Below are 17,443 nucleotides of genomic sequence, written 5' to 3' on the forward strand. Positions count from 1 at the left end.
TAGGAAGGATTTTTAATACATATTTAAGACTAAAATTTATAGTCTTATACATTCTTAAGTATAATATTTTAATACAGATTTTTCTACTAATATCTTGTCTCTTAATGTGACTAACTATACCTTTCTCAAACAGGATTTGTTCCCACAATTCTCCTCCCCTCATCACTAGTTATTTTATTATCGTATTTTATGCTTGTAGCCAAATCTACCTCCAATATCTCATCAGAACTGATGAATTATGCAAACCAGATGCATAGGTTAAAAAAAAAGAAAGTTGTGTACAAGAAAAGCTTCTGAATCTTCAATTTTTTCCAATATCCTCTTTTCATATTTCCATCTATTATTATAAATTATTAGACTCTATGGCCCATAATCATGTATAAAAGGAAGTGGACTCTTTGCCTACCTCCCCACCCCCCAAATCTTCCACCTACAGAAGACGTTATTTCTTGTCATTTTTGTCATAGAAGGATGCTAAAATCATTCTATATAAAACACTGGTTATTAAAAATGATTGATTCTATGAGGAGGGCAAAAGCTCAGCTACTCAATTTCCTTTATATTTTACCAACATGGCCATGGCTTTAATTAAACTACTAATTTCTATTATTATAGCAATCTTTATCATTTTTAATCGTAACAATAATGGCAACCACAAGGTCGAAATTCGAATTCTCAATTTTCCAGATAGCCTAAAGAGAGCCATGCCTGTTTTTTGGCCATCTTGCTCAGCTTTGGGGCAATTTTTTTAAAAAAGGAAAGTGGCTTTGCTCGCCATGCTTTTGCTAAAAGCAACAGCATGTTTTTGCCTCAGGTGGGACTCAGCCAGCCAGTCCAGCCCGACCCACCTTGGGAGGTCAGGCCAGCCAATTCTGGCTTCTGGCTTTAAACCCAAATGCCAGAGCCAAGCCAGTATCGTCTCGCTGCTGATCTCCTGGGTCCTGAACTGGTCTCCCTTCCTGCTGCTTCCCTGCCGAACCTCGAGCCTGCCAGTGCCCCAATTCCATTTCTCCTTCAAAACAGTAAGGAAAAGGGGATGAATGAAAAAAATAGCCACTGCTAGACAAAGTGGCCAGTGAGGCTATGTCATCAAGTGAACAGCCAGGTTTCAGTGATTGCCAAAAGATGAAAGGAATGGCACAGTAAAAGATTTAAGATGAAACAAATTTGTTGCCTACTTGTTGGAAGGAACTTGTATTTTTCTTAGCTCTTAGAAATCTACATTAGATAGTAGGAGACTAAATATCTCACACATACACACCCTGACCCCAAACAGTTGACTAAATAATTCTAATTTATTTAAATGTCATCTATGTTCACTGGCATTTTAATTAGGCAGGATTCTTCTGGTACTGATTTGGCAGACAGTCTAATAAGAAGGGAATAATGAATTCAATCAAGGTAAGGTATATGGTCATTATTCTCATAAACATTGAAATACCTGGAGAGGGTTGGGAGGAGATGTTATACAAAATGAGGAAAATGTAACATATGAATTAAGATACAGTATTTTATATTAATAAAATTTAATTTCTTAAATGTAATAATTCAAATGGACTTTTCCTCCAAATCCTACAAAAGAGAAGTTTTTACCTTGCTTTTGTGCACGTATATACTAAACTGTAATAAATTAGAACTGGAATGTAAAGTGGATATTAGTGTACTGGCTAAATTGTGAATGAAGAAATATAGGTTCCAATCCTAAACCTGAAGTAATTTTTTTTGAATCCCAGTTTTTCTATCTCCTAACTGAGAATAAATGTTATCTATGGTCTAGCTCTAATAATACCATAGATTCTTAAAACTATCAAAGACAAGTATATACATTAGTTACAAAAAGGTATAATATTAATATAAGCTAAAAATATAATTTATGAAATTCTAAGTTACTTCTACTATACATACCCCCTGAGATGTTCCAGGAACCACACCCAAGTTTTTACGTATTTCTTCTTCATTTAAATTAAGGCCCATGTACTGAGAGAGTTCAGGATATAGTTTAGGATAGAGACCTAAGAAAAAGAAACTAAGTAACTAAAAATGAAAAATTACAAGAGTTAAAACAGAACTTGCAGTTTAAGTTGAAATCAATATTATTAGCTTGCTTCTACTTTACTCAATAGTATTAAGATTTAAATAGGATCATCAAAGCTTCCCTTTGCTTCCTAGGTATTAAAGTGTCAGACTGGGTAGATTTTAATAGGAATAACTTAAATTTGGGGAGGGGAAAAAAAAAAGAAAAACAATACAAAAGGTAAGGGGAATAAGATAATTGCTATAGGAAATGAAAATGCTCTATTGCTCCAGATTTAGGAGTAAAAAAGGTTTTTCTTAATATTTAGCAAAGTAACAAGTATACTTCCTAGGGTTAACAGCATTTATAGTTACTTTAAATAAATCAATCCTTTGTTCCAGATCTGTACTTCCACTCTTGTGAGGAACTCACTGGTATGGAAACTCTCCCTTACCATGCAAATCTGCAATTCAATTTTCAGTGGTCTTTCTATCATACTACACAGGGAGGGGGAAGTAGATTCACTGTTCCCAATTACATTCTTCTTTTAAGAAAATAATGTTCAAGTGTAAGCTGCTCCCCCCTATATCCCATCCTCTTTGTTTATATAGATGTCTACATATGTACCCTAATTGAGGTGATTTTTCCCCCTAATCTTCCTATCCCTCGCTACCTCTTCCCTTCTCTTTGCATTCTTCTTTTAAGATTATACAAGACAGGGGGCAGCTGGGTAGCTCAGTGGATTGAGAGTCAGGCCTGGAGACGGGAGGTCCTAGGTTTAAATCTGACCTCAGACACTTCCCAGCCGTGTGAACCTGGGCAAGTCACTTGACCCCCATTGCCTACCCTTACCACTCTTCTGCCTTGGAGCCAATAGAGTATTGACTCCAAGACGGAAGGTAAGGGTTTAAAAAAAAAAAAAAAAGATTATACAAGACATAACAGTATCACTCCCAGGCCTTTTTGGCCTCTCTGACCCTTGATGATGTCCTCAGAGAGGTCATGTGTTATTTCCTTATAGTGGTATATAAGTTGTTTTTACTTTATTTTAAATTTAGTTTGTGACTTTATTTCATCAAATATTATTGTTCATTATCATTACTATTTATCTACTTATTTTTCTCCTAACTCCTAAGTTTGATCTTTTAGGTTTTCTATGCAGTTCTGGTCTTTACATTAGGAATGCTTTGAAGTCTTCTATTTCATTAAAGATCCATTTTTTTCTGCTGTAGCACTATAGTGTTTTGCAGGGTAAGTTTTTTGTGGGAGTCTAATTCCCACAGGTCCAGGAAATCTCAATGGTGGGACAGCGTCATCGTGTTAAGATGAAAGAGAGGCAGTATGAACTTCAGCCAGGCAGGCATCTCATGAATACTGCTCTGCCTTGAGTAAGGTTTATTTTTATATGCTTTGAGATCACACATAATGTTGGCATAGAAATCCATTCTCATCATACATTTTTTCTTAGAGACAACATATTAAGTCATACATTAACTTTGTTACAACTTTTCATTCTTGAGTAACTTTCAATATTTTTCAAGGTGTGTTTGACATATCTCTTGGGCTACAGTGGTGAGAATGTACAGGACTTTTCATGGGAGACAATTTCTCCATTTATCATCCATTGTTCTTTTATATTAACATATCATACTGAATCAGGGATCAGGGAGGGGGAAACTTGGAGACTGTTCTGGCCTGTTTTTGCAGGCACCTGTGTATGGGAGTGAGAGATCCAAGTTAGGGTTTTAAAATCTTTAACATTAACTCTCTATTTGCTGATTTGTTGTGAAGTGATTTCTAGGGGAATTTCTATATTTACTACATGTAAAGGTGGGAATTTCCTAAGAGTCTGTAGGGGGCCTGTGAGGGTTCTAGTAATAGCCTTTATTGTTCTGATTTTCCCTGGGGCTGAGTAGGGATATTGATCACAGTAATTCCAATAATAAGGAGTGTTAGTAAGAGAAGAGTCACACAGGGTACTCCAAGTGAGGGGTTTCCATCCTTCCTGAGGCTGCCATGCACTTCCCTGAGGTTCCCCCTGTGATCATTGTCAGACAGGGTGGGTTTGATGGTAGTTTTTCTCAGATATGAGCCCTTATCTTTTGCCTTCTGGAGTTATCAACTTCCACTTCTCCAGCCCTTATAGTGGTGGCGGTTAAATCATGTAAGATCCTGACTATGGCTCCTTGAGCACTTGAACTCTTTCTTTGTAGCTGTTTGTAGAATTTTTTATTTGACCTGGAAACACTGAATTTTGACTATGATGTTTCTGGGAGCTTTTATTTTGAGGTTTCTTTCCAAGAGATTACCAGTGGATTCTTACTATTTCTACTTTGTCCTCTGGTTCTAAGAAACCTTGGCAGTTATCTTTTAAGATTTTTTGAAATATGATATCTATGCTTCTTTTTTTTCTTGGTCATGGCATTCAGACAGTCCAATTATTCTTAAATTTCTTCTCTTTGATCTCTTTTTCAGATTGTGTTATGACATAACTTATATTTTCTTCTATTTCTTCCAGTCAGCCTTTTAACTTTGTTTTTAATATTTCTTGCTATCATATGAAGTCATTGATTTTTATTTGGTTCATTCTAAATTTCAAGGAGTATGCTTGCTTGGGCTAGGTTTTGCACTTCTTTGGTGCCAAGCTGTTCATTTTCTAATTTCTTTCTTCCATAGCTCTCATTTCTTTCCTGATTTTTTCTTAAGAATCTTAATTTCATTTACAAGAACATTTTTAAGTGAAAAATAACAAAAACCTCGTTTCGCTTCTACTAGGAATTTTAGTTGAGCTTGTGGCCAAGCTCTAAGGCACTGTTATTAAATATTATAGATACGTTGGAGTTATTATCTTTTGTTGATTCTTGAGCGCCCCTTACCACCATAATGGTTCTATATAATGTAGGATTCTTTTTTGGGAGGGTTGTTCATTCTTCCCACCTACTTCCAAATTCTAAACTTCATGTCAGGGATAGGTTCTGCCATACTTCTGGAAGAGAAAGTGTCTAGGCCAGTGATGGGCAAACTGTGGTCTGCGAGCTAGATGCAGGCCCCTGAAATGTTCTATCTGGCCTCACGACATTATTCCTAATCTGATGAATACAATGAGTAGGATACACTACAATGAAACTTCGAAAGAGTTGCTTTAGAAACAGACTGACAGGTGAGCATTTCCTTTCCTTTGGTCCCCTCTTTAAAAAGTTTGCCCGTCACTGGTCTAGACTAATCCTTGTTACTGTTTTCTTGAAATAGTGAGTGTTGTGCCATTCTAGGATCTAAGGGATGATCTAGAAATCTATAAGCTTTCAACATTCCCAAAGTAAAATGAGCCAAAACAAAGTCTTCTTGCCTCACCCTTTACTCTGAGCTCTTTAAGTTCTTGAACTAGATTCTGGTCTGGGGAATAAATAGCAGATGTTATATCCAGGACCTTTAAGCCAGCTTATAAACTGGGCTGGTTCAGAGCAACACAACTATAGGTTCCTCTTTGGTCTGGAATTCCTGCCCCTCTGTATTCTGGGCTAGATATTGGAACTGAGATCCCAATCTGCTCCTTCAGGTATGAGCTAAACTACTGCTACATGCTTCTGAATTTCCTCCTTTCTCTGTATGTCACCTAGACCCTCCCTACCCTGAAACACTACTTCAGTGCATAGATCTCCATCTTGGGCCATCCTGAATCTGTACCCCGGAACTAGGTAACAAGACTGCCAGATGGCACCTATTACAGGCCCCAAGAAGGTCTGGGACCTCCCCGTACCCTAGTGTACAGTCTTCTCTCCTTGGATACTAGAATGTTCTGCACATGGTATGCCCCTGCCCAATCCAGTTTCCGGTGTCAGCAGATTTCTCGGTCTCTCTATACCAACCTGGGCCAGAACAAAGGACTGACTTCTTTTCAATTTCCCCGTCAGGATTCAGTCTAATGAATTTTCTAGGTCGACTTGGAGTAGTTGTATAAACAGGAATACACTGCTTCCTGCTACTCTGCTATCAATAATTTACAGCAAGGCATAGATACCATATTCTTATTAAATTTTTGGCTTACATGAAATCTAGGAGCAAGTTAATACATTAGATGCAGAAATTTCAGATCCCAAAATATCAAGTTGAACAATGAGTCAAATAAATTAAACTGAAATTTAAAAGGGATACACACACACACACACACACACACACACACACACACACACACACACACATACATATATCTTATACTTGGATTAAAAAAGCTATTAAATATAAAGAACATGGGTCAGGATATGATCTTCCTGACTTCAAGGTTCTCCATTCGGCCAGGATATTGTACTACCCTTCTGCTTAGGCCCTGAAGAGAGAAAGACTGAGATTTCATGTCAAGCCACGGACACATATTAACTTCAAAGCTCCATATACATCCTATGATAGCTAGGTGATCATAGAAAAGTCAATTAGCTTCTAAATTACTCAAGCAAAAAACCTATAATAGATGAGTTGAAAAGCTGCACTGATGGAGATATGTTCCATACTGAAAGTTATTTATATTGACGAAATCATAGATCTGAACAAAAAAAATATCCATAAGATAGAATATTTATTTTTTAATTTTTAAAAAATATTTTTCCATGATTCATTTTCTCCCTGTTCTCCCCCACTTTCTTGGAGCCAACAGGCAATTCCACTGGGTTATACAAATGTTCTCACATACCTATTTCCAAATTATTCATTTTTGCAGTAGAGCAATCTATTTAAAAGCTAAACCCCCAATCATATACCCATATAAACAAATTATGTCATATGTTTTTCTTAAGATAGAATATTTATAAGATAAAAATTCATTTGAAAAAATGCTACGATTTTAGTGACCTGTAAATTAAGTATATGGCAGCAATGTTTATGACATGGCTAGCAAAGGAACTAATGCAATCAGATATTACAAGAGAGACAATGATAAACCAGAACATGCCTATAGGAAAGTGAACAAGATGGTGAAAAGAAACCATGGTGCCTCAAAATATACTCATTTTCCATCATGAAATGGCGATACAGACTATGGTCAGAGATGTCATACTGGAGGATTCCTGCTTCCATGGGCTAGGATGTAACCAAAATGATATGCTATGATCTAATTTTCATTAAATCACAACATTCATACTCATTATTACACACACACACACACACACACACACACACACACACACACACACACANACACACACACACACACACACACACACACACACACACACACACACACACACACACACATCATTATTAAATAAAATAGAACTTTGTTGTCTTTGAAACATTAATACTTCTTTTTAATATCACCAATATTTCAAGGACTAACATTTTATTTCCAATAAACTTACCTCCTGAAAATAATGAAATTAAAAACTGATTTTTCATGATTCTATTTTTCAATAGTTCTGCAAACTACAGAATGCATACAAAGCAATTAACATTCAACAGCTCTAGAAAGTATAAAATTCAAATGATAAAATCACCTTTTTTACTAATGAAGAAACAGAGGCTCAAAGATTAAGTGATTTTTCTAGGGTCTCAGAGCTAGGATATAAACCCAAGTTTTCAAAGTCCAACTTGAATTCCTACTTTACAATGCTACTTCTAAAAAAATCTTAAAACTATATCTACTTACTTCCATCTTGAGAAATGGGAGCAGAGGAATCTGGCAAAATTGCTGAACTGGTAGGGTTTGCAGAAAAAGCTGCCTGAGCCTGAAAGGGAAAAACAGAAATACACAAAATTATAAATTGTTGTACATTAAGAATATCAGTTCTTATTACATAGTAATCATTACCTCAAAGTAAACTGAAAGCCTTACAACTGCTTCAGGATAGCTTCTTTTAAGCACATAAAAGCAGTAATTATCACAAAACTCACTATTATCTTTCTTTCTTTTTTTAAACCCTTACCTTCCGTCTTGGGAGTCAATACTGTATATTGGCTCCAAGGCAGAAGAGTGGTAAGGGCTAGGCAATGAGGGTGGTCACACAGCTGGGAAGTGTCCGAGGTCAGATTTGAACCTAGGGCCTCCCGTCTCTAGGCCTGGCTCTCAATCCATTGAGCTACACCCAGCTGCTTTCTTACTATTATCTTTCAAAGAAAATTTCCTTGGGGCTAAGTTCATGAAAAAATTAAGTATTCAACTAATAGTCTTATAAATTTTAATGAAGCTAAAACAAGTTTTCACATCTTAAACTAAATAAGAGTAAAGGGAATAGTCTAATGTAAAAAAGATTAAGGACACAATCAAAAGTATATATACTCTATATTTTCTCATCCATTTATTTCATTATAAATTAAACACCTAGTGAAATGATCCTTAAAACTCCATTTTAGATATCTCAGAGCAATAAAGTAGATTTCAGAGACCTCACCAGATCTGACTCTTATGACTACTATTAGTTCTGTGACATGCCCATGGGAAAAATATTTCTCCTCCTTCTGTACATGTAACTGAGACCTGGCTCGCACTTCCCTGCTACAAAGGACAAAGTCTTTCTAACAATTAGAACTATTCCAAAGTGAAAAGCATTGTTTCTCAATGACGGTCTACAAGCAAACAACCACTTGTCAGGTGTGTTATCCGGAGAATTATTTGGGGATCCAAGAGTTGAACAAGAGGATCATTAAGAACCCTCTACTTACCCTACCCAGCAAAAGTAAAAAAAAAGCTTCACTGAATCAGAGTAAATGTAAATGACTTTTAAAAACAGAATAAATAGATGCAGGCAATTCCACAATTAATGTTCTATATAGAGGATTCAAACTTTCAAAAGCTGTATGAGAAGAATCAGTTTCACAGAAGCACATTTTAATTTGTATCTCAAGGCATCAGATAAACAGCTTTGCAGCACTGGCCCAGTGGTGAGTAAGGGAGGATGAGGGAGTAAAAATACTACTTTAGTATTTTTCATCTAATATTCTTATTCTCCATTTATAAAGAGTTTATAGTAATCCCCTTCATCCTCCATACCCCATGCTTCCAACAAAAATATGAAAGCAAAAGAATAATATACTTAAATATACCTGAATTACTTTATCTACTTTCAGGTCTTCGAGTGATGGATACAGAGACATTTTTGCAGGATTTTACTAAAAAGAGAAGGAAAAAAATGTTAAACACCTCCAATTCAAATACTTGGAAAATAATTTAAAAGCTGTATTTGTGGTTATTTTTTAAGTCTTGCTTGTAAAAATAGAAATAGTGAAGCCACATATTTCTAACATGGTCATAATAAAATATTTAATAGTTACATTTAATAATTTAAGTTACATTTAAAAGTAGATCAAATGATGAAAGAATATGAACATACAACACACAACCCAGGTTGCTGTTGCTATCTATAACTAAGTGCATGAAATATTTTAATATTGTATTACTATTTTAGGCCTTTTATATGGAAAAGGCAGTACAGTAAAATGAGTAGACAGCACTAATATCAGAAAGACCTGGATTCAAGTCTTGCTTTATCACATCCTGACTATTTGACCTTGGGAAAGTCAATTAATTTCTAAATCTTCTTAAGGAAGTCTCTAAAATAAACTGCATTATGTTTGTTAATTTGCATGGGAGGAGGGGAATTTCCTATACCAATGGAATCAAAGGTCAGGAACAACTTTTCTGTTCCCTCCTAAAATCACACAATTCTGTCATAGCATTTTGGATTTAGAATGAATGACAGACTGTTACCACTGGCCATAAAAGCTCATAGTTTTACTACTTCATTTTCCAAGTGAGGAAACTAAAGCCCATAAAGATTAAGAGAATACTCTAAGGTGTCTCTAGCTTACCATCACCAACATATCTGTGACCTTGGGCAAGTCTATTTAGCTCTCTGGGCCTTAGTTTCCTCATCTGTAAAGTAAAAGGGTTAGAGTATGTGGCCTATGATGTTTCTGTCATCACTAATGTTCTAATCCAAAATAAAATTGTAAACATGCCACAAAATGCCTGTGTAAACATATATTAATCTAGGAACTAGTAAAGAACTCAATATTTTTCTCTCTTTTTTTTTTTTTTTTTGGTTGAAATTTGATATGGATACAATGAAGACAGGTAACTATTTGAAAAGTAACTCAAGAGTTCTCATTACATTTATGTAGACTAGAACTAACTATAGGGGAATTAAATGAAGGAAAGAAAAAGTCTGGTGAATGAGGGCTATACAATATGAAATGGGAAAATAAGATGAGGTCACATCCAAACACTTTTATTTAACTGAAAAACATTAATTTGCCAACCTATCCAATAATATGTAGAACATTAAAAAGGAAAGAATAATAGCAGGGTAGCAGTTTGTTCCAAGGTTGTTTCTATCTGAACTCCATAAAAAAGATAACTAACATATGACAATCTGCTTTTGAACTTATTTTGCTGAATGTAACACAAAGTGATTTATCGCTAGGTAAAGGGTTCTTAACCATTTTTGTAACATGGATCCTTTTGTTAGTCTGATGAAACCCATGGACTCTTTCTTAAGATGTTTTTAAATGCATAAAATACATAAACTTAGAAAAGAAACCAATTATACATAGAAATAAAACTGCTTAAAAAATTTTAAGTCTATGGTCTCCAGCAAAGAACCCCTGCTCTAGAGAACACTTCATGTTTATTGGCTGATTTATACAGCTCAGATGAAAAGCAGCATGGTAGTTCAAAAGGGTGCTAACTCCAAACTGGTCATACTCTATATCTTTAGGTCTCAATTTTCTCATTTGTAAAAAGATAAAAATGAAGATAGTTACTTATACTACCTATAACATCTGGTTCTTCTAAGGAAAGCATTTGTGAACCATCAAGTGCTTTATGAATTAAAGTCTGTTATAATTTGTTGTCTCTAATCCTTCCATTTATTGTCACTCAACCAATGAACTTTATGAATTATGTGCCTGCTATGTAGGATTTTCCTTTTTTTCCCCACACCCCAAACTTTTGATTTCATTGATTTAAGGAGCCCAGGTGAGACACTTCTACTACCAAGGCAGATCAACACATGGGCTTCAACTACTCTTAAGAGTTGCCCAAGGGTCAGAGAGGTTAAAGGACAGGATCAGAGTCACATTAAATGTTCCCAGTAGCTCTGCTAGGTTTGATCCAAAAAATGGGAACACCCCTATCCCCTTTTTCAGGTCCTCTTTATTGTCTCCTCCAATTAGACTGTAACTTCCTTGAGGGCAGGAACTGTCTTTTTCTTATTTATATCCTCAGGGCTTAGCACAGTGCCTAGAACACAGTATATGCTTAATGTTTATAAAACTGAACTGAACTGAACCTGCCCTTAAGGACAAAATAGGCAGCCCAAAAAATCATACAAAGCAAATAAAAATTATAATATTCAAATGTGAAAAGAAAATTTCTTGCTCGGGCTTCTTACTGACATTATGTAAGTAAAACTGTAATGGAAAAGACACAGGCTCAGATTTCTTGCTTCTACTATAAGAGGGCACTTTCCTCAAATCTCTATTCTGAACTTCCTGTCATTGTTCCTGGAAACTAGAAGATCACAACATCTGCAGAATCAAAGCTGGGAAAGAAGCCATGTGCCCTTGTTTCCCACTCCCTTCTGTTATTTGTTTCCAGATGAATTCCCTTATTTTTCCCTATTGCTTTCAGTAAAATTGCAATTTTCTATGCTACTTATGTATTCACCTATACAATACCTCACATGGACCCTCTTCTTTCTATTTATCCCTGCAATCACCCTAGTTCAGGCCCATGTTATCGTATCAGTATATTTGTATTAAACTAGCCTCCCTGCCTCTATTCTACCTTTTTTTCACTTCATTCATGCTGCCAAAGTAATCTTTTAAACACCCCTCTCATCATGTGACTCAACTCTTTAATGGCTCGATAGAGCCTACAAAATATAAACCATTGATTTTGGCATTCAAAGCCCTCCAGATTCTTGTTCTAACCTTTCCAGCCTTACTTCACATCTCAATCTGTTCGCCTTTTGATCCAGCCATAGCACTGCTTGGTTTATACCCGAAAGAGATAAGGAAAAAGACTTGTACAAAAATATTTATAACCGTGCTCTTTGTGGTGGCAAAAAATTGTAAAATGATTGGTGAATGGCTGAACAAATTGTGGTATCTATCTGTTGGTGATGGAATACTATTGTGCTCAAAGGAAAAAAGAACTGGAGGAATTCCATGTGAACTGGAATGACCTCCAGGAATTGATGCAGAGTGAAAGGAGCAGAACCAGGAGAACATTGTACAGAGACTGATACACTGTGGTACAATCAAACATAACAGACTTCTCTACTAGCAGCAATGCAAGGATCCAGAGCAAGGCTGAGGGACTTATGAGAAAGAAAACTAGCCACATTCAGAGGAAGAACTGTGGGAGGAGAAATACAGAAGAAAAACAACTGCTTGAAAACATGGACTGATGGGGATATTATTGGGGATGTAGACACTAAATGATAACTCTAGTCCAACTATCAATAATATAGAATTAGGTCTTAATCAATGATACATGTAAAACCCAGTGGAATTGTGTGTCAGCTAAGGGGGGTTAGGGGATTTGGGGGAGAGGGAAAGAACATGAAACATGTAACTATGGGAAAATATTCAAAATAAAAACTTAAATCAATCTGTTCTTGTGTTCTCTATTTCAGCAAATGGTACAAATCTAAAACCTTAATCTGTATTAGGTTTTAGTTTTATTTTTTTTTTAACATGATACCCTTCCACATCTTGGTTTCTCTCCTCCATTTGTCTATTCATCTGTCTTTCTTCCTTCTCCTTCAAGGTTCAACATGATGATGTCTTCTCCATAAAGATTTCTCTGTTCCCCATTCCCCTCACTCTCCAATTCTCCCTTGTAGAAATTTCTCAGTACTTTGCCTGAACCTTTTCTTTTGTGCCTTTTCCCATGTATTTTCCTTGAATGTTTTTTACATAGTTTTCTCTTCCCTACATATCCATTATATTATGAAGGACCTTTCTCATATTTATGTATATTTTTTCCTTCATCTGAATGTCTTTCATATAATAGACAATGAAATTTGAAATTAAATGAAAACAAAGGGCAACTAGGTGGCTCAGTGGATGGAAAGCCAGGTCTGGAGTCAATTCTGAGGCAAAAGGGCTTGTTGTTTTTCTTTTTTTAAACCCTTACTTGCTGTCTTGGAATCAATACTATGTATTGGTTCAAAGGCAGAAGAGTGGTAAGGGATAGGCAATGGGGATGAAGTGACTTGCCCAGGGTCACACAGCTGGGAAGTGTCTGAGGTCAATGAACCTAGGACTTCCCATCTCTAGGCCTGGCTCTCAATCCACTGAGCCACCCAGCAGCCCCTTGTTGTTGTTTTTAAAGGAAAGAAATAAATTAACTGAAAACCAAAGTCTAGTCTTAATTCTGAAAAACTGATGATGAAGCATTCGCTCCTCTTGGTAAAAAGGTAATAGACTATGTTGAGTATTGCTACATAAGCTACCAGTCACTGTATTGTTTTGTTTTACACTTAACTTTCTTTTGTTATGTCCAGACAGGGATCTATATGGAAGAACTGACAGGAAGCAGATGTGGTAAAATGGGCAAAAACAATCAATTTTTAAAAATTCAAAACATTTTAAGAGTAATTAAATTAATTTCCCTACCAATCCCAGAAACATTCCTTTTGTAATATGTTTAACTGAACAAATGCTATTCCATACCTCACCCTACCCCACAAAAAACTCTTACCTTACAATCTTAAATCAACACTAAGTATTAGTTCCAAGGCAGAAAAGTGGTAAGGGCTAGGCAATTGGGTTTAACTGGATTGTCCAGGGTCACACAACTAGGAAATCTGAGGCCAAATTTGAACCCAGGATCCCTTGTCTCCAAGCCTGGCTCTCTCTCCACCGAGCCACCTAAATACCCCAAACCACTGCTACTCTTAATATTTGTGTTCTAGGTTTTGATTCCTTTGACACTCATTCTACAAAATTTTACCTTGTTACAAAATTGCTAACCACAGAAGAGGGACCTAACACTTTTCTTGGGTTCTTCTCCTACTTAACTACAACTAGCATGTGATCCATATGATTAAAGGTGGCCATCAGGAAAAATATTTCTAGAAATGTCCAACAAATCTTCAATGTTAACATTTGTTCACATAATAAAAACATCGTTAAGATAGCTGCATATGAACCAGGAAGAAAAATAGTAAAGCAAGCTATTAAGGAAGATGGGAAGGAATGACCTTCCTTCTTAGAACAAAAGCCTAAAAAGAAAAGGATCATGTTGCTGACAATAACCTCCGTTATTGTAGATCAATCCTTCCCTTTTATAATTGAGGAAAGTGAAGTATAGGGAGGCTAATTAGTTTGTTCCTGGTCACACAGGTACTAAGTATTTGAAGTATCAAAAAACATGTCTTCTGACCACAAAGCCAAGAGTTCTCAGACGGTAACCAAAAAACATTTTCCTATTCACTTGTCTATTACTCTGAAAAAATGAATACTGCCTTAAGGGCAATAGAAAGCTACTACATACCGATGAACATACGTACATAATTGAATTAATGATCCACAAAAGTAATTTTTCTTAAAACCAGCAAGTCCCATGTATCTGAACCAAATTGTGGAAAGACAGCATGGTATCATAAAAAAACAGTGCTAGAATTAAAAGTCCCAACTTCAAATTCTAGCTCTAAGCACTTATTATATGAATGATCAGGGCAAAACACTTCATAACTCTTTGGAACTCCATTTCCTTATCTTTATTCCCTTCCAGGTCATTAGTGATCTTGTCTAAGTCAAGATACTTAACCTCTCGGTATCTGTCTCATTGGCAAAATGAGGAGGTTATACTAGGATGATTTTCTTTTCAAGCTCAAGATATCTGATCCTATTCATTTCAGACTCTTGTTTTAAGAACTTAATGCCTTCAGGCACTTCAACCTAGCACAGTTATTGGTGTTTTTCTTACATAGATAAATGTCAACATTTATTATGGACAAAACCCTAAATCTTTGTGAGCCTCAATTTGCTCATCTATAAAATGGCAATACCTGTACCTGCTTCAAAGGATTGTTGGGAAGCTCAAATGAGAAAGTTCAAGAGCTTTGTAAATCCTAGAGGACAAGAGAAATGCCAGGTATGTTTACAGATAAGGAAACTGAGGCCCAGAAAAATTAAATGGTTTCCTTATAGTTACAAAGTACGAAGCACACATAAGAATATAGATTTCACCTACCTAATTTAGTCAAAAATCTTAATGGGTAAGCTAACAAGTTTATTAACACAGTACAAGCAACCACCTATTATTATTAGGTTCTTACCATTCTGGTCACCAGTTTTGTATTTCTTCTAGCAATATCTAAAAGACCAGAAAGTAACTGCCAACATTTAGTTTAGATTACAATGTTGTGGTTATTAAATAATCTTTTTGAAATGTTTGATGAATTTTCTTATTTTTATACTACCTTCTTTGTAATATTCAACTCAAATATCTTGCATAACTACCAAGTTCTGGTAATAGCCCATGAATTATGAAGCCACTATTTTTACATTTATATTCCTAGGCTCCAAAGAAAAAGTGAAATAACTAGTCAAAACTAACTGGACATAGGGTGAAAGGGAACCCTAAATCACTGAGTTGAACTAATAGTTGAAGTGCACTTGAAGCAGAACTGCAACTTCTAAAAAGTCAACTTAAACTATGCACCAGGAACTGCGCTAATAACTGTCATGGGTGGCCATTCATTTAAATTTTTTTTTTTCTCTTAGTCACTAGTATTCTTTTCCCTCAGGTAGAGCCGAGCAGAAGAAATTAATACACATTAGAATTTGGTACAAAATATGCCCTCAAAACTTAGAATTTTGAAATAATGCTGTAAATTACTGTCAAAACTTAAGTTTAAGTGAAAAGTTCGCGTTATAATAAGCCCCCTATATAAATTTAATACAATAAACATTTATTAAGCGCCTACTATGGGACTGGCATTGTGTTATACTATCCAGTGAAAACAACAATTTTTACCCATATAAGTAAAATGTCGTCACTTTCCCCTTTTATTAGAAAGGAAATGAGACGAAAGCTCTGAGTCACCACCAGGTCTCCTCGAGTTCCTGGCTTTTTTTACCCGCACCCAACAGTGTTTTCCATAGGATCCTCCTCCAGAAATAAAGGTTTTCGCAGAGACGGAACGCTTGTGCAATCTCCATTCCAAGGAGGAAGCCTCCCCAGCTAAGCTTAGCCGAGTAAGCAAACAACTCCCCCCACCCCAGACTCGAGACACCCAGATAACTCAAACGCAGCGACGCCCCTAAGAGCAGGAGGAGCAAACGCCAAGTCGCGACAACTCGCGAACCTTTCGGGGTTTTTTTAGTTTTCGTCTTTCTTGAATGTGAATTCCCTCTAGGCCTCCTGCACATAACGGGGAATCCGGAAGAAGGCGCCCCAAGGTCTCCCCATCCCGGGAATGCGGTCAGTGCAACCCCAGCGTCCAGGCAGGCGAGAACGCGCCCCCAAACCTTCCTTTCCCGACTTTGACCGGACTGGGGTCGCTGGGGCTCCCAGCGTCCAGTTTCCCAAGGCCCGAGCCCGGTAGGGCTTCTCGAACCTAGGGCGCGCTCCGAGGTGCTGGGGCCCATTCCGACCAGCTGTTGGCGGCACCTGGAAGTAGAGGGGAGAGCCCACGAGTAGCCCCCGCCTTCCCTACCCCGCTCTGGTGGTTCACGCACTGAGCCCAACTGCGTCCCTCAAGTTCTCATTCTCCCCACTACGCCTGAGGTGGGGGAACGTACAACCCTTCCACCCCACAAAAAGCCACTGCTCACCTGAGTTTCGCTGGCGGTTTCTTCCAACGGGCCTCGACGGTTTCCTCCCAGCAACGGTTCTCCGATCCTCCGGGAAGGGAGAAGTCAGGGAATGGAGCAATCAGTTACGTCACCCACGCCAAGTCCCGCCCCCCCGCCTGCGCAGACGACCCTCCGATATTCATATTCGGGTCAGGTGACGCTCTCCGCTCTCGCTCCCCCCATCCCCCGCCCTAGAGGTTGCCAAGACAACGGCGGGGCTGGGCTACCCAGCGCTCAGAGACAGAGAGAGGAAGAAGGGGATGTGGTTTGAGATTCAGCCGGAGCTCCTTCTGTTCAACCCTTCTGCTCTTATCCTTCCACCCACACAGGACAGAGGAAACCATGGGCAACCCACAATGAGCACAGGGCACAGATTTCACTTGCAGTCATGCCCACGTACCTCTCTCCATCCTTGGGTTAGCACAATGCTTGGCACATAGTAAGTGCTTACAGGCTCTGGGCTCTCCTCAGCTTCATGCTTTTGACCATCCTGTTTTCCTTGGAGTCCCAGCTAAAATCTCACCTTCCCCTGGAAGCCTTCCCTAACCCGTTTAATTTCAGAGCTTTCCCTCTCTTTTAATTATTTACTATTTATCCTGTATAAACTTTCAGTGTTATCTCCCCATTAGA

The 17,443-nt window shown here is 37.3% G+C and overlaps 1 protein-coding gene across 3 annotated transcripts in view; it reads right to left on the bottom strand.

Moving 5' to 3' along the window:
- Positions 1-16,876, bottom strand: part of LOC123238947 (syndecan binding protein) — a 33,497-nt gene extending 16,621 nt beyond the window's left edge. For 2 of the 3 annotated variants that reach the window (XM_044666214.1, XM_044666206.1), the window contains exons 1-4: positions 16,793-16,876; positions 9,044-9,109; positions 7,650-7,728; positions 1,906-2,012 (exon numbers count right to left, since the gene is read on the bottom strand). In XM_044666214.1, coding sequence (XP_044522149.1) covers positions 1,906-2,012; positions 7,650-7,728; positions 9,044-9,094 — 237 coding nt within the window. In that variant the 5' untranslated portion in view covers positions 9,095-9,109; positions 16,793-16,876. Of the gene's footprint in view, positions 1-1,905; positions 2,013-7,649; positions 7,729-9,043; positions 9,110-16,792 lie in introns of those variants that run through there. The other variant, XM_044666222.1, reaches the window with a different exon arrangement.
- Between the last annotated feature and the right edge of the window lie 567 nt (positions 16,877-17,443).

This window comes from Gracilinanus agilis, chromosome 1, assembly GCF_016433145.1.
Source record: "Gracilinanus agilis isolate LMUSP501 chromosome 1, AgileGrace, whole genome shotgun sequence".
Lineage (NCBI taxonomy): Eukaryota > Metazoa > Chordata > Mammalia > Didelphimorphia > Didelphidae > Gracilinanus > Gracilinanus agilis.